This window comes from Sus scrofa, chromosome 7 (assembly GCF_000003025.6).
Source record: "Sus scrofa isolate TJ Tabasco breed Duroc chromosome 7, Sscrofa11.1, whole genome shotgun sequence".
Classification (NCBI taxonomy): Eukaryota; Metazoa; Chordata; class Mammalia; order Artiodactyla; family Suidae; genus Sus; species Sus scrofa.
Window position 1 is genome coordinate 93857468 of NC_010449.5, and position 25292 is coordinate 93882759.

General features: G+C 37.0%; 1 protein-coding gene across 2 annotated transcripts; it reads right to left on the reverse strand.

Annotated features, from left to right (window-relative positions):
* On the reverse strand, positions 3671–25128 carry LOC100525232 (cytochrome c oxidase assembly protein COX16 homolog, mitochondrial). 2 transcript variants are annotated; one of them, XR_002345997.1, is made up of 4 exons: positions 24852–24940; positions 16619–16690; positions 7388–7450; positions 3671–4048 (listed from the first exon to the last, which is right to left on the reverse strand). XR_002345997.1 is itself a non-coding variant. In XM_003128623.4 (4 exons), exons 1-4 carry the CDS (start codon positions 24743–24745, stop codon positions 3932–3934), a joined length of 321 nt encoding a protein of 106 aa, XP_003128671.1. In that variant the 5' UTR covers positions 24746–25128; the 3' UTR covers positions 3671–3931. The 2 variants fall into 2 exon arrangements, 1 of the variants encoding a protein (XP_003128671.1); XM_003128623.4 differs by having other exon boundaries at positions 24677–25128.

The window sequence follows — 25292 nt, forward strand, 5'->3', positions numbered from 1 at the left end:
TATTTTGTGAATATCACAAACTTATTCTAAAGTTATATGGGAAGAACCATATATGATGACAATGATTCATCAAATAGAGAACATTAATAAAGAAGTAAAAATCACAAAATAGAAACAAATGAAAATTATGGAGTTGAAAAGCACAATGACCAAAATGAAAAATTCACCGGAGAGGCACAGCTATAGTTTTGAGTAAGGATATATGAAACATAGAAAGAAAAAAAGATAATTTAGATGAGGTAGATAAAACATATATAACAATTATAAAACATATATACAACTAACAATACATCCCAATAATACCCAAAGGCAAAACTTAAAAAAAGGCAATTCTACAGTATTAGTTGGAGACTTCAATACCTACTTTTTTTAAAGCTTTTTATAAATAATGATTTTTATTTTTTCCTTTATAGCTGGTTTACTGTGTTCTGTCAATTTTCTAATATACAGCATGGTGACCCAGTTACACATACATGTATACATTCTTTTTTCTCACATTATTCATGCTCCATCATAAGTGACTATATATAGTTCCTGGTGCTATACAGCAGGTTCTCATTGCTTATGCATTCCAAAGGCAATAGTTTGCATCTAACCTATATTCCCAATCCATCCCACTCCCTCCCCCTCCCCCTTGGCAACCACAAATCTGTTCTCCATGTTCATGATTTTCTTTTCTGTGGAAAGTTTTATTTATGCCATATATTAGTTCCAGATATAAGTGACATCATATGGCATTTGTCTTTCTAACTTACTCCACATAGTGTGAGAGTCTCTAGTTCCATCCATGTTGCTGCAAATGGCATTATTTTGTTCTTTTTTATGGCTGAGTAGCATTCCATTATGTACATATACCACATCTTCTTAATCCAATCATCTGTTGGTGGACATTTAGGTTGCTTCCAATTGTGAATCAATACCCTTTTATTTTTTATTTTTATTTTTTTGGTCGTTTTGTCTTTTTAGGGACACACCCGTGGCACATGGAGGTTCCCAGACTAGGGGTCGAATCCGAGCTGTAGCCGGTCTATGCCACAGCCACAGCAATGCGGGATCTGAGCCACGTCTGCGACCTACAGCACAGCTCACAGCAATGCTAAATCCTTAACCCACCGAGTAAGGCCAGGGATCAAACCTGTGTCCTCATGGATGCAAGTCAGATTTGTTTCCACTGAGCCATGGCGGGAACTCCCTCCCTACTTTTAATAATGGATAGAATAGCTGGAGCTGTGTATTTCCCTAAACCTACTTGATTAGGCTCTGGTAAAACCCAGTGTAAATAGGCTCTACCAAAATAGTTTCCTTTGAGACCAGGCTTTTATTAAGAACAGAATGGGCAGGGATGTGCATATTTCAAAACGGTCACTTTTCCCTCTCCTTGTTTGAAGAACAAGATTTTTCTCTGACATTCATTGTGAGAACCTGGTGGGGCTCCAGGAAGTAAGTGTGCCCCTGGCCTGGTCTCCAGGAGTTTTTAACTCTCAAGTTAATCCATGCTCAGTCTCTAGTCGTCAATGACACTTTAGGTATTCTGAGCTGATGCTGGCTTCAGCAGTATGGTGTTTCCAGGAAGTTTCTCCTCCAAGTAAACTGTGATTCTCTGTATTTGTTTATAACTCAAGTTTTCAGGGTGATGGTTTTGTCTTGTACTTCAATTCTCTCTTGGATCAAAGAATAAGTTTCTTGGCTCTTTTTGTGTTAGGATGGGAGTTATGACTTCCAAGGTTCCCACATGATGAACTAGAAACCAGAAGCCCCTGCTGTTCAAGAAATTGCCAAGCAATTTTCCAGACTGGTTTTATCATTTTACATTATACTAGCAATGAATGTGAAAACTAGCTTTTCCACATGTCAGCATTTTTATTATCACTATTTTTAAAATTTATTTTTATTTTTTTAGGGCCCCACGCATGGCATATGGAAGTTCCAAGGCTAGGGGTCAAACCGGAGCTGTAGCCACTGGCCTGCACCACAGCCACAGCAACGGGGGATCAGAGCCATGTCTGCAACCTACAGCACAGCTCACAGATCACTGAGCGAGGACAGGGATCAAACCTGCGTCCTCATGGATAGTAGTTGGATTTGTTACCACTGAGCCATGACAGGAACTGCTATTATCACTATTTTTTTTTAATTGTAGATGTTCTAATAAATGTGTAGTGATTTCTCAATGTGGTCTAAATTTCTATTTCCCTAATGGCTAGTGACGTCAAGCTTTCTTTTTATGTGCTTGTTTACCATCTATATACTCTCTTCAGTGAAATATCTTTGTTTTTTGCTCATTTTTGCTTTTTTACTGTTAAATTTTCAGAGTTCTTCATATATTCTAGACATGAGTCTTTTGCCAGATATGTGATTTACAAATATTTTCTCTTGGTCTGAAGATTGTCTTTTCATTCTTTTAACAGAGTCTTTGAAGAGCAAGTTTATCTTTTATGAATTGTTTGGTAAGAACTACTCATCAAGAAGTATCCTCTACGTCCTGAACATTTTCTATGCCTTTTCCCTAAGTTTGTAATTTTATGTTTCACATCTAAATCTGATCCATTTTGAGTTACCTTTTGGACAAGGAGTGGAGTTTAGGTGCAGGATTTTTGTTTTGGTTTGGTTTTCCCTATGAAATCCAATCGACCCCTCTGAGAACTAAGTCTTATGAATCATCTCTGTCACAAATTACTACTGCTAGATAATCAGCTTGCTTTTTGTTTTGCTAGAACTAACCCACTGAAAATAGGGATTATGACTAGTGAGAAGGTGGATAGATTTATCATCTTTTGGGCAATTATAGGTAGAATATTTCAATTGAGGCTCTAGGCATCTAGAACTCAGTATGAAAACACTGGAAGGTAGGGGAACAAGACTTCCCAACACAGGGTGAAAAGAAAAAAAGAATTTAAAAAAACAAAGTTACCTCAACTCTATTCTTTTGCCTAGCATTTAGATTATAGCAAACCCCAAGTTAAAACAAAATCAAAACACTGATTTGCATGCAAATTATGCAAAGGCATAAAGCATACCTCAGTATTTCCGAAACTATAATCATCTGTGAACTACCTGATCAAATTTGCTATATCTGCATAGAATATCTATTACTTCATGATTTTTGCGTTAACTTGGAACAATATAATTTTCTTAACACATTTTAATATTATCAATACAATCATCAGATGATGATTTGGGGACTGATTAGCGTATCATGTGAGGTATTATAAATAAAACCAAGACTTTTATTCTATCCAACATTTTCCATGTAGGTTGTTGTTTTGTTTTTTGTCTTTTTGCCATATCTAGGGCTGCTGCTGTGGCATATGGAGGTTCCCAGGCTAGGGGTCTAATCGGAGCTGTAGCCACCAGCCTACACCAGAGCCACAGCAACACTGGATCCGAACCGCGTCTGCAACCTACACCACAGTTCATGGCAATGTCGGATCATTTACCCACTGAACAAGGCCAGGGATGGAAACTGCAACCTCATGGTTCCTAGTTGGATTCGTTAACCACTGAGCCACGACGGAAACTCCCTCCATGTGGGTTTGACATAAAATCTTGCTTGATGTTATTGAGAACATTTAGATCTAGACATACTATTCTCATTAGGAATAGACTGCCTTGCTGGCTAGTGGAAAAGAAATATGTGTTGAGTAGTTGGGAGTAAAATAAATGACACTCATTTAAATAACAGCATTCACATTTTTATTGAGCAGTAGAAAATATATGTGGTCAACATTGTAGCTTTCATTTGCAAATGGAAGAGTTGGGAAATAAAATAAATAAAAACCCGTATTTGATTTTTTATCAAGAGTACTTGTCATCAAGTAGTCACATCCAGGCTTCTGCAGGTCTGGAATTTTCTTTCCAATGGATAGAAGTTCATAGTGTAATTCCATTTGATACCATTTTTATTAAAAAAAAAAAAAAAGAATCAGTATAGTCAAGTTGTCTTAGTTTTAAGGATTTCTGGATTTCGTCCTTGGAGGAGGTCAGGATCTTCCCAAGGCCTGGGTCCTCGAATATTCTTCCAGTCATCAAAAGTGGAGTCCTTTATTTTCTATACAGCCACAAAAATTAGAGCATATATATTAGTATAGGAGGCCTGTGGGTTTCATTAGGACATCACTGAATGAATGAATAAATGAGTAGAAAGAACTCAATAGACCCTCATTTATAATTCTACTAAATATATCAACTGCATATCAAGCTTTATAATTAAAGAAATGTCATTATTTTGTAGGACTTGGAATTTGTCTTGCTTGCTATGCAAGTTATTGGCTATCTTTTCCCCCATCAGAATAAAACTATTAAAATAGAAAAAGAGTCTACATGCTTTATTTTTTTTAATTTATTTTATTCAAGTATAGCTGATATACAATTGTATTAATTTCTGCTGTATAGCAAAGTGATTTAGTTATACATATAAATATACATTATTTTACATATTATTTTCCATTATGGTTTATCACAGGACAGTGAATATAGTTCTCTGTGCTATACAGCAGGACCTAGCTGTTTATCCACCCTCTATATAATAGTTCGCATCTGTTCATCCCAAACTCCCAATCCACCCCTCCTCCATCCCCTCTCCCCCTTGGCAGCAAGTGTGTTCTTTATATATCTGTGAGTCTGCTTCATAGATAAGTTCATTTGCATCTTTTTTTTTTTTTTTTCTTTTTTGGCCACTTCATGGCAATATGGAGTTCCCAGGCCAGGGATCAGATCTGAGCTGCAGTCGTAACCTAAGCCACAGCTGTACCAACACTGGATCCTTAACCCACTGTGCAGGGCCAGGGATGAAACCTGCATCCCAGCGTTCCCAAGATGCCACTTGTCCCGTTGCACCACAGTAGGAACTTCTGTCAATTTTAGATTGTACATATAAGTGATATCATACAGTATTCGTCTTTCTCTTATTTCACTTAGTATGATAATCTCTAGGTCCATCCATGTTGCTGCAAATAGCATTATTTCATTCTTTTTTATGGCTGAGTAGTATTCCACTGAATATATACACCACATCTTCTTTATCCCTTCATCTGTCAATGGACATTTAGGTTGTTTCCATGTCTTGGCTATTGTGAATATACTGCTATAGGGATGCATATATCTTTCTGAATTATAGTTTTGGCCATATATATGCCCAGGAGTGGAATTGTTGGATCATATGGCAACTTTATTTTTAGTTTTCTGAGGATCCTCCACACTGTTTTAGTAGGTCCACCAATTTACATTCCCAACAGTGTAGGGGGGTTCCCTATTCTCCACACCCTCTCCAGCATTTGTTATTTGTAGACTTTTTAATGACGGCATTCTGACTGGTGTGAGATGGTACTTCATTGATTTGCATGTCTCTAATAATTTACATGCTTTATTTTTGAGAGACCAACAAAAGGGAAGATGCTGGGAAAACAAAGGTCCGGTGCCAAAGGTTGATCCAGTATAATGACCAACATGGGTTAACATGAGTGATGGCAGTAAATGAAAGGAAAACAACAAAGGCTGCGACTCTAGAGTCTGCTAGAAGGAAGAAGGACAAAATGATTTGTTCTGCACCTGACAAATGAGCCCGGGCTTAAGAATGAAAAGATATTCCCCATAGCTGCCATAAGCGAAGCCCTTTTGGGCAATGGAAACCAGTTTCAACTACAGTTTAGTTCATTGTGTCTTTAGTCAGTGTGAAGTGTCTCTCAAGCACAGAAATGTAAATAGGAAAAAAGGGAAGAACCTAAACATTCCTTCACCCTGCTGATAACCACTCTGACAGTAACTTTAAAACATCTGCTTTGGTTATTCTGGAATAATAAAGTGACCAAGATAGAAAAAGAGACTCAGAGAACACAGGACAGCCTATATCCAGAGACAGGGGAAATGATATAAATTTACCTTGACACTTGGATACTAAGCATTACTCTTTTACTAATGAATTATACAACACTAGGCAAGTGATTTGAGCCATCTGGACACTAATTCTCCCATAAGCAATAATGAAAAGGCGAGACCAAACAGTCTACATGTTTTCTTCAGTTCTCAAATTCTATGGTTTCTTAAAGAAATAAAAGGAAATCCTAGCCCCAAACCCTCCTTAGCTTATATACTCCTTATATACTGAAAAGAAACAAGTTACATGTTTTGACAAAATAATGGGGAAGCAGTGAATGAAATCATTCTCTAAATTTCACTTATAGCTTTACCAGGACTCTATTAAATATACACAGATAAATACAATTCTACTAATTTAATGTTCAATGACAGAGTAAATTATTTTCAAGTATGGTTATAAAATGATCCAAAGTTATAAAAAGGTTTTAAGAAAGAATAATGGCCTTTACTCAGAAAACTTAAGACATATGCTCTAGAGAATTTAAGAATTCTTAGATGGGATGCCAGGGTGGCAGAATAACATCATGAAAAAGTGGTCCACTCTTAAGCTCTGACAAGAACCTTGGGGGAAACAATTTGGAGAATGAGTCCTACTAAGTTAGAAGGGTTTAGGAAGCATCAGAGCCTTTCCACAGATCCTCCCTTACAAAGCATAAAATCAAGCTCAAAATGGTCAGCCAATAATCGAACTGCCTGCTAAAATGAGAATCAACACTCTTCATCAGTCTCTTCAAAGTATTCATTAACATCCATCTTTCAATCAAAAATGACCAAACATAAAAGAAATGGAAAAATAAGATCAGAGATGGAGAACATCCTCCCTCTCCACAGCCTATAATCAAATGTGCTATTAAACGCCTTGATTTGATTTGATTTCATCTGATTATTTTATTATCAGATAGGTACAAAATGACACACTTTATGATAATTCTAATATTTCTAAGTTGAGCATCTCTTTATGTTTAAAAATATCTATTTCGTTGTCTCTGAACTCATTACATGCTTTGCCCATATTCCTACTTACCAACCAAGTTGTTGAACTTTTCCATATTGATTTGCTCTTCATATTTAAATAAATTAATTCATCATAATATGATAAACAATATTTTTAGGATTTCTCATTTGACTACTGACTACATATACTATTTTTTTTTTTAGGTTGAACTTCTCAATTTTTTGTATGAACTCAGCAACCTTCATTTTTAAAGCTTCTGGGTTTTCTATCATATTAAGATAGGCTTTTCTGACTCAAGATCATAAAAAAATGATTGGCAGTTTTTATGCCTAGTACTTTTAGCCTTTGGTTTTCATTTTAAAGTTCTTGATCCATTAAGAATTTACTCATAGAATATGAAATATATATCCATCTTTATTTTCTTTTCAAAAGACTATATAGTTTTTCCAATATCATATATTTAAGGTAAATAACTTTTTTCTGTACTGGTAATATCTTACTTTAAGGCAGATAGAACCAGTTACTGACTAGGAAAATTGCTATATTAACATACTGTACCTCGTACTCTGATTCCAATGACACTTTATTCATTTTCAGTTTTTTTTCCAATTCAGGATCAATCTGTAGAAAAGAAAGAGCAGCCATAAGTTACTTAAGTCTGTGAGATTCAATTTCCAATTTAAAAAGTTATTATAAGGCATGGCCAGAATAGCAAGGCAGATTACAAAAACACAGGAAAATCTCCACAATCCTTCCAACTGTATGGTAACTAATATACTGCTTCCATCACTACCACAACTAGCAGCAGCTAATATTTACTGAACACTTGCTACGTGCCAGGCATTGTGACATTTATTATCTTCTTTAATCCTCAAAAAAGCCTATGAAATAAGTATTATTATTATGATCAAAGAAAGGATAATAGAACACAGGGAGTTTGAATGATTTGTCAAAGAGGCAAAACTTGGTTTTGAGACCCTCAGCCTCCAGAGTCTATGCTATCAACCACTACCCTAAATTATGTTATTATATCGAATCGCTACAAAAATCCTAATAAATACTGCTCTTGAAAACAATAAAGAACATTTTCCATATACAAGAAACAAGTGAGAATCTATGAAAAAATTAGACAAGATTCCACAGTAATAAATAAGAGCTGATGCCACGATACCTGTGTATGACAAAATCTTTAGGAAAGAATGTGACTGCTGAAATTAATAAACCACCACCAACAACAAAACCCAAATTAAATTAAGTAGAATAGATGAAAAATGACGAAACACAGATTAAGGCCAAATTAGTACACTAGAAATACAACCTGAGGATTCCACCAGAATAATGAATAGATGGGATAAATGAAAAAAAAAAGAAGAAAAAAAAAGGCATATTATTAAAGCTAGATCCAAAGTATGTCTATTAGGGCTTTAAGAATTAAAGAATAAAGAGAATAAAGGAAGGGAAATAATCCATCAGTAATTAATGAATGGCATATAAAAAGCTATAACTTCTCCAACTAAAAGAACACAGTAAAAAATAACTGCAACAAAACAAAAGCAGTTCATTTTAATCAAGTAATAGTAGTCTTAGTATATTAAGGATAAAAAGAAAATCTCAAAAGTAAAAAGAGTGAAAAGACAGCTTACTTACAAAGGGATGAGGATTAGAAAAAAGAATGATCATCAGCAACTTAAAACACTAAAATAAAATGAAATTATATCTTCAATGTTGATAATGAGAGGACTACTTTGAGCTTCAGTTTGATTTTTACTATTTTCTTTCCTCTGTCTTGGCTTCTACTTGACTGAGTTTTCCTCAAGCATTGTTTTGAGTGGTAGAAATACATACAAATATATCCACAATTTCAGTAAATGTTGAACATGTCTATTAACTAATAAAGATTTTTTGACTGAAATTTTAGAAATCAAGCTATATATTAATTACAAGAAATACATTTCAAAAAAGGAATGAGAGCACAAGTATTAAGGCAGAGGGTTATAAAAAATGATAGATCACACACACATATACAAAATGGGTGGGGGTGGTAGAATCAATGCACAGCAATATTTTTAATGGACAAAACAGAATTCAAGGCAAAAGCAAAGAGCATCAAAAAGGAACATTCACTATTGGAAAATGGAACAAATTTTCAAGAAGGTTTTATAAACTATTATGTGACTACCTTTCTTTGACAATTTATGCAACAAAATGGATAAAAATTTAAGAAATAAATACACAAAACACCCTAGAGGAGCTTAACGGACCTTTCCCAGGAACTAATTGATCAAGCAGATTATAAATAAGATTATTAAAGATATGAATAAAATTATTAACCAGTCTTTTCTAATAGGTATACATAGAATTTTGACCCTAGCAAATTTTTTAATGGAAGTATTATTGATTTACAATGCTGTATTAATTTCTGCTGTACAAAATGATTCAGATATATATATATACACACACACACTCACATATATACACACTGTTTTTTTAAAAAATATTCTTTTCCATTATGGTTTATCATAGGACACTGAATATAGTTCTCTGTGCTATATATAGTAGGACCTTGTTGTTTATTCCCTCCATGTATTATTACACCTTCACCTGCTAACCCCAACCCCACTCCATCCCTTCCCCAAACCCCTCCCCTTGACAACCACAAGTTTGTTTTCTATGTCTGTGAGTTTTTGTTTTGTAGGTAGGTTCATTTATGTCATATTTTGTATTCTACACATAAGTGATATCATATGGTATTTGTCTCTTTCTGACTTCACTTAGTATGAGAATCTCTAGTTGCATCCATATTGCTGTGAATGGCATTATTTTGTTCTTCTTTTTTTTAATAGTCAGAGTTGTTTATTAAAAAATTAAAGTTTATTACCCCAAAGTCATCTATTCTTTTTATTAAGAGACCATAATTTAGATTTCAACTATATTAATCATTTATTGATGATGGCAAAATAATGCTACGGCATAATAATTATATCAAAAATCAGTGAAGAAATTCTCATGAGTTCAAAGAGCCTCACAATTAAGCTATGTAGTTATGATTGTTAAGCATTTATATTTCAAAGTCCTAAAAGAAGGCTGTATTTTTTGGCTATTAATTTTTTAATAGGTCCAATTGAACTCGACAAAAGACATTAGAATAAAGTAATCTTGACTTGCGTGAGTGAATAAGCATTTTGAGTAAGAGGAGTGTGGCTATTCAAAGCATAAGAAAACACAGACATATGTTGTATATCTTTTTCAATAATGAAACACATAATTTAAGCTCTATTTTGTACAGCTGGGGAAAGGTGAGTGTTGGGGGGTGGGGAGAGTTACAAACTTGATTCTCCTATTGGACATTTAATTCTTTCTTAATGGTTGAGTAGTATTCCATTGTGTTTGTATGTATGTGTGTGTGTGTGTGTGTGTGTGTACTTCACATCTTCTTTATCCATTCATCTGTCAATGTACATATAAGTTGTTCCCATGCTTTGGCTATTGTGAATAGTGGAGCCCACCCAGCAAATTTAGGTTGGTATTTTCTCTTCAAACACACAAAAGCTATTAATAAAAATTAAACTTATTCTAGAGCATAAAGGAAACCTAGGTATATTCATATGTAAAAAATATTGTCATACATATCATATTTACTGACTACAATCAACAACATTTTAAATCAATAGCAAAAAGATAACACAGCAGGAAGAATCCATATTTATGGAAGTTTAAAACATTTTAACATACATTAACATGTTAAAGATATCAAAATGAAAATGACAAAGAATTAAGAAGAGCCACTTTGTTGTACAATCTTTTTCATTCTAATTGTTTTACTCTTTAATCTTGTGTATACACATTTCTTGGTAGACAACATTTCATCTGCACATAATAAAATTTTAATTTCCTTCCTTCTAAATTTTATACCACTTAGTTCTTTTTGCTATTCAGTTTTATAGGTTATGTTGTCCAAATATCATCTAAAAAGTAGCTACAATTGGAGTTCCCCTTGCGGCACAGCAGAAACAAATCCGACTAGGAACCATGAGGTTGCAGGTTCAACTCCTAGCCTCGCTTAGTGGGTTAAGGATCTGGTATTGCCATGAGCTGTGGTGTAGGTCACAGAGGCAGCTCAGACCTGGCGTTGCTGCGGCTGTGGCGAAGGCCAGCAGCTGTAGCTCTGATTCGAACCCTAGCCTGGGAACCCAAGGAAGATGAGAAGACAAAATGTTTAGTAAATAAATGTTTGCCATGCCATCCAGATATATCTTTCTGATTAAAAAAAAAAATAATCTCTTATAATAGCTATCTTCCTGGTAGAGGCCCCCTACCCAAATTCTTTTGGGAAGTTAAGGGAGAGATAAAAAGCTTTTCCTGAGTGTTGCTGGGTCTTTTTTTTTTTTTTTTAGGGCCACACTTGGGCAAGTCTGCTGGATCTTAATTGCCTTCAGCTTAAAACAATCCACAGGCCAAAGTGGCACATTTTAGGGTGGTGCATTCTGCTCCCTGTCAAGACCAAGAAAGTAGAAGGAAAAAGCAAAAACAAAAACCGTAGGCCACAACAGTCTCTAGCATAACTCTACTGGAAGAGTAAAACCATAGCTTTTAAACTATTGGAACAAGAACAAAATATGGAGTTTCCATTGTGGTTCGGCAGAAATGAACCCAACTAGTATCCATGAGGATGCAGGTTCCATTCCTGGCCACATTTAGTGGGTCAAGTATCCGGCATTGTCATGAGCTATGGTGTAGGTCGAAGACACAGCTCGGCTCGGATCCCACATTGCTGCGGCTGTGGCGTAGGCTAGAAGCAACAGCTCTGATTAGGCCCCTAGCCTGGGAACCTCCATATGCCATGGGTATGGCCCTAAAAAGCAAAAAAAAAAAAAAAAAAAAAAAAGAAAGAAAAAAATTAAAAATATAATTAATCCAAAAGAGGACAACAAAAAGAAATAATTATAACAATAGTACATAAAAAGAAGGTATATTTAAACCCAAATATATTTTTAAATTATATTAAATGTAAATGTATTTAATGATCCAATTAAAAACATACTATTCTGTTTATAAGTGATATATCTAAAACTTAAGTTTACAGAAGATTGAGATTAAAAAGAAAGTTAGTGAAGCTGTATTAATAATCCTACAAAATAGGCTTTAAGGAGAAAAAGTATTATTACCAAGCAATGCTTCACTATAATATTTCTTTTTTCTTTCTTTCTTTTTTTTTTTTTTTTTTTTTTTTTTTTTTGTCTTTTGTCTTTTTAGGGCCACACCTGTGGCATATGGAGGTTCCCAGGCTAAGGATCTAATCGGAGCTATAGCTGCTGGCCTACGCCACAGCCACAGCAACACCAGATCCGAACCCAGTCTACAACCTACACCACAGCTCAAGGCAACGCCGGATCCCTAACCCACAGAGCAAGGCCAGGGATCAAACCTGCCACCTCATAGTTCCTAGTCAGATTCGCTTCTGCTGCACCACGATGGGAACTCCTATAATAATATTTCAATTTACAAGAAGACAGTAATTCCGAAATTATACGTACCTAATATCATGGTAAAACAGACAGAGTCATAATAAGAGAAGTTAACACAATTCTCTCAGTAAGAGAATAGATTTTAAAAGTCAACAATACAGAAAATTTGAAAAAACACAAATAACAAACTTGACCAAATGGATGTATAAATCTTTAGTATGTACTGAACAACTGTAGGATGTACATTCTTTTCAAGCATACCTCATTTATGCAAACTGATCATACATCAGGTCATAAAGCGAGTCTGAACAAATACCAAAAGAATGAACTCATTGAAAATACTTCTGGAGTTCCCTGGTGGCCTAGCAGGTCAAGAATTCAGCATTGTCACTACTGTGGTTTGGGTTAGTGCTGTGCCATGTGTTTGACTCCTAGGCTGGGAGCTTATGCATGCTATGGGTAAAATAAAAAAATTTTTTTACAATGCACTCAAGTTAGAAATCAATAAAAAATAATAACTAGGAAATCCCCTGTGTTTATAAGTTAAGGAAAAAAACACTTCTAAATAGCTCATGGATAAATAAAAGCAAATTTAAATTGACTGACTGATTATGAAGCTATTACACATTAAAACTTGCATGACAGAGCCATGGCTGTGCTTAAAAGGAAATTCATCAGCTTACAAGCATATATTACAAAAAAAGAAAATGAATGAGTTAAAATCTATCTTACAAAGTTAAAAAAAAAAGAGAGAGAGAGAAAGGAAAAAGTAAATAAAGAACAGAAATTATTTATTGATTTAATTTTTTTTTCTGTCTTTTTGCCTTTTGTAGGGCTGCTCCCATGGCATATGGAGAGTCCCAGGCTAGGGGTCTAATTAGAGCTGTAGCCGCCAGCCTATGCCTCAGCCACAACAATGTGGGATCCGAGCCACATCTGCGACCTACACCACAGCTCATGGCAATGCCGGATCCTTAACCCATTGAGCAAGGCCAGGGATCAAACCCACAACCTCATGGTTCCTAGTTGGATTCATTAACCACTGAACCACGACGGGAACTCCCAAGAACAGAAATTATTTAAAGGTGAGTGTTCCAGTGGCACAATTGGTTAGTGTACCGTAGTTACAGAGAAATTATTTAAAGGTAAAACATATGCATGATCAAAGAATCAAAGCCAAAAGTTATTGATGAATCTTGTGTGAAACTGACTTAGCAGAAAGAGAAGTCACAAATAATATTTACAATGAAAGGGGTCAACAATATAAATTCTACAGTCAGTAGATACTAGGATAATATGAATAACTTTAAAAAAAAATTCAGGAGTCCCGTCGTGGCACAGTGGTTAACGAATCCGACTAGGAACCATGAGGCTGCAGGTTCGATCCCTGCCCTTGCTCAGTGGGTTAACAATCCGGCGTTGCCGTGAGCTGTGGTGTAGGTCACAGACGCAGCTCGGATCCCACGTTGCTGTGGCTCTGGCATAGGCCGGCGGCTACAGCTCTGATTCGACTCCTAGCCTGGGAACCTCCATATGCTGTGGAAGCGGCCCTAGAAATGGCAAAAAGACAAAAAAAAAAAAAAATTAGAAAAAATGGACAAATTTATAGAAAAATGCAACTTTCCAACACTACCAGAGGAAGAATAAACATTTTGAATAGTATTATAACCTATAAAAAGTTGAATCTGTCATTAACAACTTCACACAAAGAAAACTCCAGGTTTTAACCAGTGTATTTTACCAAAAAAAAGTAATGCCAATGTAATGAAAAATCTACTATGGTTATGTGGTAGGCATAACCTTGATATCAAAACTTGAAATGACAGTAAGAGAGAATAACAAGCCAATTTCACTAATACAAAATTCCTAAAGAAGCCACTAAAAAGAGAATTTAGCAATGTACAAAAAGGACAGTATGCCATAACCTTCAATTCATTCCAGGAATGCAAAATTAATCTGATAATCACAATGTAATTTTCAAACCAATGCAACAGAACAGAGGCCCAAAACAGACTTATGACAAAATAGGCATAGGACCAAAAAGATGTTATGTCAGTAAATGGTGCTTCTTATCTCCATTAGGAAAAACATTCCTCCAAGGTATGTTTTTCACACCACCAAGCAATTATTAAGTCAATTATTAAGTCAATTCTTTTTTGGGGGGGGTGGGGGGCTATGTTCTTTTATGGCCTCTCAGCATTATTTGCACATACAAAATCTGAGAATAGATATAAATGTAGACATGAAATGCTAATGACCACTAAATTTCCATTTCAAAACATTCAGAATTTATTTCTGAAAAGATTATCTTGAATTTACGCAAAAGTATAACTTATTTGAAACAGACCACACATCAACAGACCACACATCACATCAAAACAATGTCTAAATGTCAAGCAGTATTAGTACTTCTGATTTTTATTAACTCTGATAAATAAAATCTACACTTGCTTGTAGATGACTACCTCCAAAACACCAAGATGAGCTTCCTTCAATATCTGGCCTCCTTTCTTCCCATTCACTATTCCAGAAGATATGAGAAGAAATGAATTCAATGTAATTTATAAGTGAAGCTAAGAAGGGATGTATTAAATCAAGCCCTTTTCCAAAATCATATTTCTCCTAAAAAAGGGCATATTCCTCCAAAACTGAACATAGCAGCAATTTTCTTTTCTTTTCTTTTTTTTGTAGTGGCCTGAGCAAGAGATTAGCCAAAAGTGTTTTCTGAACAACCATTAGGTATAAATCACAATCACTGACATTGATAGGGATATAATAATGAAATATACATTAGCCTTACAGGATAAAAAAAGCTTAAGTGAACTGAGGAATACAGGTTTATATTTTTAAAATTCTGATAGAAGGCAGCTATGGCTACTCTTTGCAATACAGTAGGACCTCACTGCTTATCCATTATTAACTCAATTCTGACACTGTCTACCTCAAGACAGCATCAGATCCCACAGGTTAAGGGCTCAATCCTACAAGACTGCCCATGCCCCCACTTCAGACACCAATCACAAGTCCAAACTGGTACCAGTGCTTCTGTCCTACTGGCTACAGTTCGGCAGTCTCAGCAACTCCTCCTTGGTTTTGATTAATTTGCTAGAGTGGCACACAGAACTCTAAGAAACATGTTTATTTACTGGTTTATCAGTTTAGTACAAAAGGAACTAATTCAGGAATAGACAGATGGAAGAGCCGCACAGGGGAAAATACGGAGAAGGTACAGAGTCTCCATGCCCTCTCTGAATGTGCCACTCTTCTAGCACACATGTCCACCAACTATCCACTGTCCACACCCTATCTTCTGGGGGGTTTATAGAGGCTTCATTACACAGGAATGACTGATTAAGTCACTGGCCATCAGTAATTGATTCAACCTCAGCCCCACTATCTTTCTAGGAGGTCAGGGGGTGGGGCTGAAAGTTCTACCTTCTAATCACAGGGTTGACTCCCCTGGCAACCTGCTCCTTCTTTAAGTTACCTCATTAGCCCAAATCACCCATCAACCCAAATGTCTAACAGTAAATTGAACTAATTCAATCAACCCAATTCCAACCCCTAGCCTGGGAACTTCCATATGCTATAGAAGTAGCCAGAAAAAGCGAAAACAAAAACAAACTGGAAAAAAAATTTAAAAATGAAACTACCATATGATCTGACATGGAAACAACCTAAGTATCCATAAATGGATGAATGGATAAAGAAGCTGGTACATATGTGTGTGTGTATGCATGTGTGTGTGTGTGTGTGTGTGTGTGCACGTGTGTGTGTGTGTGTGTACACACATATTTAATAAACATATATATAAACAGTATTATTAGGCCATAAAAAAGGAAATCCTGCCATTTGTCACAACATAAATGAACCTGGAGGATTTTTTGCTAAGTGAAGTAAGTCAGACAAAGACAAATATTGTATGATATCACATAAACTAAAAAATACAACAAATTAGTGAATATAACAAAACAGAATCAGACTCACGGATACCGAGAACAAATGAGAGGTTACCAGTGGGGAAAGAGGAGGAGTGAAATAGGGATGAGGGAGTGGGAAGTACAAACTATTGGGTATAAAATAGGCTCAAGTATGTATTGTACAACATGGGGAATATAACCAATATTTTGTAATTCTGTAAATGAAAGGTAACCTTTAAAAATTGTATTAAAATGTTTAAAAATTTAAAAAAAAGAGCCCAAAGAGCATGTGTCCCAGTCTCAAAAGGCAAGATAAAACTCAGACTGCTTAGTATACTGAGTATACATGTCTCCTAAACCAGAACATACATGTCCACAAGTCAAACTCCAATGACAGTTCTTACTTTAATCTTCACAGCATCATAACGGATTTGTGAAAATTCACGAAGACCAAAAGAACCTCCAACAACCAGCAACTGAAACAAGATAGGGAAACAATTAAGCAAATTAGAAGGCAGAATTCAGTCTATCTATATACTTACTACTTACCTAAATGCCAAGAGCGGCAGATGAAACAAAATCCTACAGATTATTTTTCCTGGTGAGTTTACCATTATTCTTTTTAGAGTAGATATAGTATACACTGTCACTGGGAAACATTTTAGCACATTAGCAAATACTAAAATCAGTACCCTTTACCTATATTTGACCTTATGATTTAAATATCACCATCACAAACATTACATTAGTAGATTCTTACAAAAGACCTAAGAGCTATGAAAAAAAAATTCTATTTAATGGATGAGGAAATAAAAGCACAGTCAACTAAATGACCTGCCCGTGATTACAATGGGTAAATTCAAGAATAAAATTCTGGCCTTTCTTTTTCAAGACAAGAATTCTTTTTGGAGTTCCCTGGTGGCCTAGCTGTTAAGGATTTGGCATTGTCACTGCTGTGGCTCAGGTTCGATCCCTGGCCCAGGAACTTCTGCATGCTGTGGATGTGGCCAAAAAAAAAAAAGATTAGAATTCTTTCAATTTCATGATTTTCCAAAATAAACCAATTAGAGAGCATTTTTCTCCATCTTCTTACCAGGGTAAAAGAATCTCATAAAATATGCCAGACTACTCAGTATGTGATAAACCTTAAAAGAGCCCCTGAATTGTCACTGCTACTTTAGCATCTCCTCCAATAATTTAATGGGTTTTAATCTCTTACCCTAAAACTATAAAAGTCTAGCATTTTAGAAAAAAACTGATCTTTACGTTCCGTTTCATATCAATATATTAATATCACCAAAGAAATATGAGATATGAAACAGTGTAAAATATAAAATTTTATACTTTCAAAGTTGGAATACCACTAAAACCTTGAAGCTATCAACTTAAAAACCCAATAAATCTGACCACATAAAAAATGTAAAGTGTCTTTCCTGCAAATAAATGGAATAACTGACATAAACTCAAAAGACAACAAATCAGGAAAAATATCCATTATGTATAAGCAGCTAATACTTGCAGTGTCAATATGTAATAATTCTTTATATATATAACTTTTGTCTCTTGGTTTCAGTGAAAAGACACACACATACCCGCTTTTTTCTTTTTGCCTTTTCTAGGGCCGCTCCCCAGGCATATGGAGGTCCCCAGGCTAGGGGTCTAATCGGACAGCTCCGACAGCTCACGGCAACGGTGGCTCGTCAACCCACTGAGTGAGGTCAGGGATCGAACCCACAACCTCATGGTTCCTAGTCAGATTCGTTAACCACTGAGCCACGATGGGAACCCTGACTCCTGATTTTCCTAACTCCTTCTCAGTCTCCCTTTAACCAACACTGCGTGCCCAGGTAATGTAATGTCATCCAGTTCCATGGATTTAAGTAGCCTAGATAACCTTCAAATGTACATTTTTAATGGGAAATATCCACTGAACTGAAGACCTGCCTTCCTATTTGACATCTCCACTTGAAACTTTAACAGGTATACATAAATTAACATGAAAAAATTCTTGATTTTTTTACCCTAACACTTTTTCTGCCCCAATTTTGCTGATAATTAATCTTTCACATCCCAATAAGTGTCAAATACTTTCATCCAACTACTTGAGCCAGCTTCTCTGGAGTCATCTTTAGCTCCTCTCATTCATATCTCACATCTAATCCATCCCTGAATTCTGTCACCTCTACTTTTCAAAACATTTCTTGAATCTGACAACTTCTGACTATATCCTCTTCTAATATTCTAGTCCAGGCCCCCATCATCTGGTCTTCTGCAATCACAATACCCATGTTACATAATAATTTCTCTGGTCTTGATCCTGGGTTCTTGAGAGGGAGCCACTCACTTGGAATTTTCTGAGTGATAGGAGCATCCCCCTAGGACCACACCTGACTTTATGCTAATGAGGTGATTCATTGTGGGCCCCTAGACAGTTGCAGGATAGAGACCGGCCATGCTGGAATGATCAACCATGTGACTAAAGGGTTGGGGTTTTGAGCCATATGATAGCAACCTGACCTCCTGACCTCTGAGGAGAAGAGAGGGATTGGAGACTGAGTTCAGTCATATAGCCAATGATTCAATCAGCCACAGCTAGACAATGAAATCCCAATAGAAAAAACTCAGGGAGTTCCCGTCGTGGCGCAGTGGTTAATGAATCCGACTAGGAACCATGAGGTTGCGGGTTCATTCCCTGGCCTTGCTCAGTGGGTTAAGGATCCGGCATTGCCGTGAGCTGTGGTGTAGGTTGCAGACGCGCCTTGGATCCAGCATTGCTGTGGCTCTGGCGTAGGCCGGTGGCTACAGCTCCAATTTGATCCCTAGCCTGGGAATCTCCATATGCCACGGGACCAGCCATAAAGAAAAGGGAAAAAGACAAAAAAAAAAAAAGAAAAAACTCAGGATGAGCTTCCTGGCTGGTAAACACATCAATGCGCTGGGATGGTGGCATGCCCTGATTCCACAGGAAGAAAACATGGAAAATCAGCATTTGAGACCCTCCTCTGCCCTTGCCCTAAGGGTCTCTTCTTTCAGTTGTTCCTAATTCTTAACCTTTATAATAAAACACTAATCCTAAGTATAGTGATTTCTTGAATTCTGTGAGTCATTCTACTGATCTATTGAATCTGAGGGGCTAATAGGAACTCCTGAATTTGTAATTAGCTAATCAAAAGCACAGGTGCCCTAAGAATCCCAGAGCTTTCAGCTAATGTCTGATAAGGGGAGTTTTATGGAGAACTGTGCCCTTAATCTGTGATGTTTACACTAATGCTATATAGTCAGTATGAGAATTGCATTGTACTACCAACCACTCATTACTATAGTGTCTATATTCTTAACTAAATATCTTCATTTGCACTAGATCCCATATCATCTTATATACTAAAGGGCACTGATTCAGCAAAAACCTTGCTCACCACTGCATGATTCATCATAAAACATGCTATTATTTCTCCCATCTTATTAACAAATTTCTCTTGATCTTACGGAAAGTATTATCCCATCTCTTTGTTCTTATCTGCAATAAAATTTGTCAAACAAGTTAGTTGTCCATACTTGGGGCTGCTTCTACCCTCTTTTAGACCCATTCCAACAACCACTGACATTCATGCTACAAAATTCAATGCTTACTTAATGCTCTGTTCTCGTTTTCTTTCATGAGCAAAATTTGACGTAGTGGGGAGTTCCCGTCACAACTCAGCAGCAACAAACTCAACTAATATCCATGAGGACTCGGGTTGGATCCTCACCTTGCTCAGTGGGTTGGGGATCCGGCGTTGCTGTGGGCTATGGTATAGGTCACAGATGTGACTCAATCCTATGTCCCTGTGGCTGTGGTGCAGGCCGGCAGCTGCAGCGCTGATGTGACCCCTAGTCTGGGAATTTCCATACGCCATGGGTGCGGACCTAAAAAGACAAAAAAAAAAAAAAAAAAAAAAAAAAATTACATTGGATCACATTTTCCTTCTCTTCCCTTAAACCTGGTTTTTCTTTTACCTCACTGAGAATTCTTCTAGTCTTTTTTATTGGTCCTTGTGAGCCCCCCAACCCTTTAATGTTGCAGTCCCAGGGCACAGTGTTGGGTCTTTTCTATCTACAATGATTTCTTTTATGATCTTAATCAATCTAAGACTTCAAAAGCATTTACATATTGATTACTAATATTCCATTCCTAGAAGTAAGCAATCAGTTGGGTACCAGGTGAACAAGGCAGAGCAGATTAGAACTATAAGGCCTCTGGAACCTACATTATTATGAGAAAGAAAGCCTTCAGTAAATATTAGGCTATTACCTATAAGCTTAACCCACGCATGGTGACTGCTGCTAAAGTAAAAGACTTAAAGACAATACAGTTTCCTAACATACTATTCAGAATGTTCAAGATAAAAGGAACCATCATAAAAAATGCTTCAGAAAGCATTAACTGATGTTCTTAAATGAAAAATTAGAAACTTTCAGCAAAGACCAAAAAAAAAAAAGAGGAACCAAAAAGTGAAATGACAAAGTTAGAACTCTAAACAATCTTCCCATTAAAGCAATGAGAACACTGGCAAGAGTTGTCAAATCTACTTTTTCAGAAACAAAGGCTTGCAGTAATGTGGGAACATTTACATAAGAAGAATGACTGAATCTCAGTTAAAACAGAAAGCTTGAAGGCATTCCAACCTTTCTCAGGTGCCCTATTCCCACCTCCCCACCCCAGCTCCATGGTAACCATGAAAACCAATAGTCAAAAATCATGATATGTAGCAGTAACCACTGGAAAGGCCACAATGGTGTGGAACTCCTTAAAATCTTATTCCCTGAGAATGTTTACTATGTGACCAGTCTGGTGGTTCCCTGGGGGAGCCCACTCACAAGCTGTCTTTACTTGGAACTCAAGTCAAGTTCCTACTTTTACCTGAGTTCCTACTTGGAACTCAACTAGTGCAAACAGACTTACTTCTCCCTGTTCTCCCTGGAAGTGTTTACTGAAGAAATTCAGAGGCAGCTGTTTAACGTCATACTGCCTGAGGTGGTAGATAACAGGGCAAACAATGGTGTCACCAAAAAGTTCAAAAGGAAAATACGAGGAATAAGGTGATAAGGTGTCCATAGAGGACTCTGAAAAGCCCAAGCACACTCTTTTTTTTTTTTTTTTTTTTGTCTTTTTTGCCATTTCTCGGGCTGCTCCTGTGGTATATGGAAGTTCCCAGGCTAGGGGTTGAATCAGAGCTATAGCTGCCTGCCTACACCACAGCCACAGCAACTCGGGATGCGAGCTGCATCTGCAACTTACACCACAGCTCATGGCAATGCCAGATCCTTAACCCACTAAGCAAGGCTAGGGATCGAACCCACAACCTCATGGTTCCTAGACGGATTCATTAACCACCAAGCCACACAGGAACTCCGAATATTCTTGAGACTCAAGAAGGATATGCACGTGAACAGAACTGTCCACATGCCCAGAGCAGTGTGTGAGCTCAGGAAAGATCTGAGAAGCCCCAAAACACTCACCTATGGCTAAACCTGAGGCTCTGAGAAAGCGAGAAATAAAAGGTTAAGGCAGAAATGCAACCTGCCTAAGTACTGAAGGCATGCCTAATTAAGCACACAGAGCCCCTTGACAAAGACTGGGAAACTTATTGGTTCTAGGTAATTAGGAAAATCACTGCCCAATAAAAAAAAAAATAGCCCAGAGTAAAAATGGGCAAAGGATCTGAATAGACGATTCTCCAAAGAAGATACAGAGATAACCAATAATTGATCATATGAAAGGATGTCCCACATTATTAGTCATTAGGGAAATGCAAATCAAAACCACAGCTACCACTTCACACCCACTAATAAGGGTTTAAAATAAACAAACAAACAAACAAACAAAAAACAGTGGACAATGACAACTGTTGGCAAGAATGCGGAGAAATCAGAAGCATCATACATTGCTGGTGAGAATGATGTAGTTTCTGGGAGAGATTCTGGAAGTTCCTCAAAATGTGAAACATGAAGTAACCATAAGACCCAGCAATTTTACTACTAGGTATAGACTCAAGAAAAATGAAAACACAACCATACATAAATTTGTACGTGAATATTCAGAGCAGCATTATTCGTAATAGCCAAGAAATGAAAAAAACCGAAATGTTCATCAATGGAAAATAAATATGCCAACTGACAGACTATTTAGCCTTTAAAAGAAATGATGTTTTGATACATTACAACATGCATGAAACTTGAAAATATTATGCTATGTGAAAAAGGTCAGTCACAAAAGACCACATGTTGTGTCATTCTATTAAATCTATAGACAGAAGGACAGACCTAGGATGGGTAAAGGGCAGAGGAGAATAGGTAGTAACTACTAGTGAGTTTGGTATTTCTCTTAGGGTAATGAAAATATTCTAAAATTAGACTGAAGTGACAGTTGCATAACACTGTGAATATACTAAAAACAGACGAACTGAACACATTAAATGGGCTAAATTTTTGGTATGTAGAAATCATTAGTCACTGGTCGGGTTAGAAAAGTAAATTCTCAGGACTAAATGGGCAGTGTGGAAACTGAAACAACTACATTCTCTTTTCCAAGTGGTTTGGAAAAGAAGGGAAGGAAATTATTATTAGTTTATACTTGGTATTCTAAGTCCTCTTCTGTATGATGTTGAATAAAGATTCCTAGAAGCATTAATATTTATCTGAGAGGAAATAATTTCAATCTGAAGTATGGTAGTATACTACAGTAAATACAGCATATAGTATTTTAGTAATTATGGTATATTTGACTGATACATGGTAAAGAGGATGTTATCTTTCGATTCTTTCTAGTAGTGTTGGGTTTTAGAGCACTGAATTCAACATTTTCCTCTACAGGACTTCTTGTCATGGCGCAGCAGAAACGAATCTGACTAGCATCCATGAGGATGAGGTTTGATCCCTGGCCTTGCTCAGTGGGTTAAGGATCTGGCGTTGCCATGAGCTGTGGTGTAGGTTGCAGATGGGGCTCAGATCCCAAGTTGCTGTGGCTATGGTATAGGCCAGCAGCTTCAGCTCCTATTAGACCCCTAGCCTGGGAACCTCCATATGCTGCAGGTGTGTCCCTTTTAAAAAAAGACCAAAAAAAGAAAAAAAGAAAAAAAGCCATTTTCCTCTACAAAATTAATTATGTCTAGGACCTATATTTTGAAACGGTATAGACATTAGGTCCACTATAGTATAGGCCCAGTATAGACATAAAGGCCAGTAAAGAGAAGTACACTTGGGAGGAAGTCTACTATGGTATTCTCTATTCCATGAAATAGAACAAATGAGAGAACCCCCAGAGGTTACTTTTATACTAGTGGTTTTAAGACATTGGTTTTGATGATTTTGAAAGATTAGAAACAAAATCAAACTGTCTTCCAGTAGAACATGCAGGTGATTCAAGTTAAGTGACTAAACAGTGTTTCTGACTAGACTTCTTTGGTGGGGGGGAATCTATAGAGAGGATAGTTTTCACACATGCCTGTTATCTATACAAATATAATTACTGCATTGTCTTATACAGCTTTCTTTAAACTTTTAAAAACATACATACAAAGGAGTTTCCAAAGATTAAAAAGAAACCTAGATTCATCGAAGATGAGTTAAAAAAAAACTCGTTACTTTTCTAAGGTCACTTCTTTCCTTTAATTCTGCTTAAATGCAAAAGCTGGTAATTTCACCGGTATCAATATCCATACCAAAGTAATAAACTATTTAAAAGAAAGTGGATTATGTCCACGTGCTTTATTTAAATTAATTTACTGTGATATCAAGGCCTGCTGAAGCAAAATAACTTGGCAAGGTCAAACCGAAAAGAAAGGGAGTGGTCTCACCAGAGCAACTCGGGTTGGTGTTAAGCCAACATCACCCTGAAGTTTCAAGACGAATGGGATCTTCAGGGAACTCAGTACAGGACTGGATGCAAACACACAGACACCAAACCTACTTTCAATGTACTTTAAAAACATCAACATTTCAGCGACCATGTTTAGAGAGCTGCTGCAATGCGGAAGGTGCCCTCCCAATCATTCACAAGAGTTTAAGTTGGGGTCATTAACTCTGGGAGAATTAAGCCAGTTCACAAACTAGTAAACTGAAACCTGAAGAAGTTCGAAGTTGTACAGCTAAATCAAGTAAATACGTCTAGTCCCAAAGACCCAGAGTATCGTCAAGCTGTAGCGGGGTGTTAAGGGCGCGATACAAATTTAGGAATCATTCAGACTTGGGTTAAAATCTGGTTCTGACATCTCTCTCAGAAGCACTACCAAAAAAGGTAAGTGGACGACTCGAGATGCCACTACCAGTTCGAGGAGACTAGAAGGACCGCCTAAACGCTCTCAAACTATCGCTGCCACTCCTGGCCTGGCATTACAGTTTCCCTGCAGTTTAATTCCAGCCAAACTTGAGCTCCCACGCCTCCCGGAATCCCGCCCCCCACACTTCCTCCTCCCTGCGCTCACCAACATGGGGACTCCATAACGTAGGGTCTTGTTTTTGCGGAAGGCGCGCATCACCGCTTGAGGGAACATGACTGAACTCTCCAGCCTGCTTGGACGCTCCGCCAACCAGGCCCTGCGCGGGCTGCCGAAACGCAGTAGCTCAAGCTCTCTCCAGACAAGGACGCCCGTAACTCACCTTCTTCGCTTGGCCTCCCAGTCCTTTTCAGATAAGCCTCTGCCAGGCAAAAGCAATCGATCTGTTGTAACATACTCGCGATTTCCCCCCGGAAATTCGAGCGTCAGAGGTTGGTTCCGCCAAGTTGCTTTGCAATTGGGAATTAAGGGGTTTAAATCGTGTTTGTAGCCGTCATCAAAGGCTGTGGAAATCTGTAGCTCCTGTGTTCTGAATCTCGAACAATGTATTCTTAGAACAGCGACCCCCCCCCATGAAAATCAGCTTAATAAAATCAGATTTTTTAACAAGTTACTTTTTAGTTATTTGTGAGATGGGTAGTTTACCAGCTTAATAAAAATGAAAAAAAAAAAAAGAAATTGCTACGAAAGCTTAGATTGAATGAATGGTAATCAGTGTAATGTCTGGCTATCTGATTTTTTTTTTTTTTTGTCTTTTTGCCAT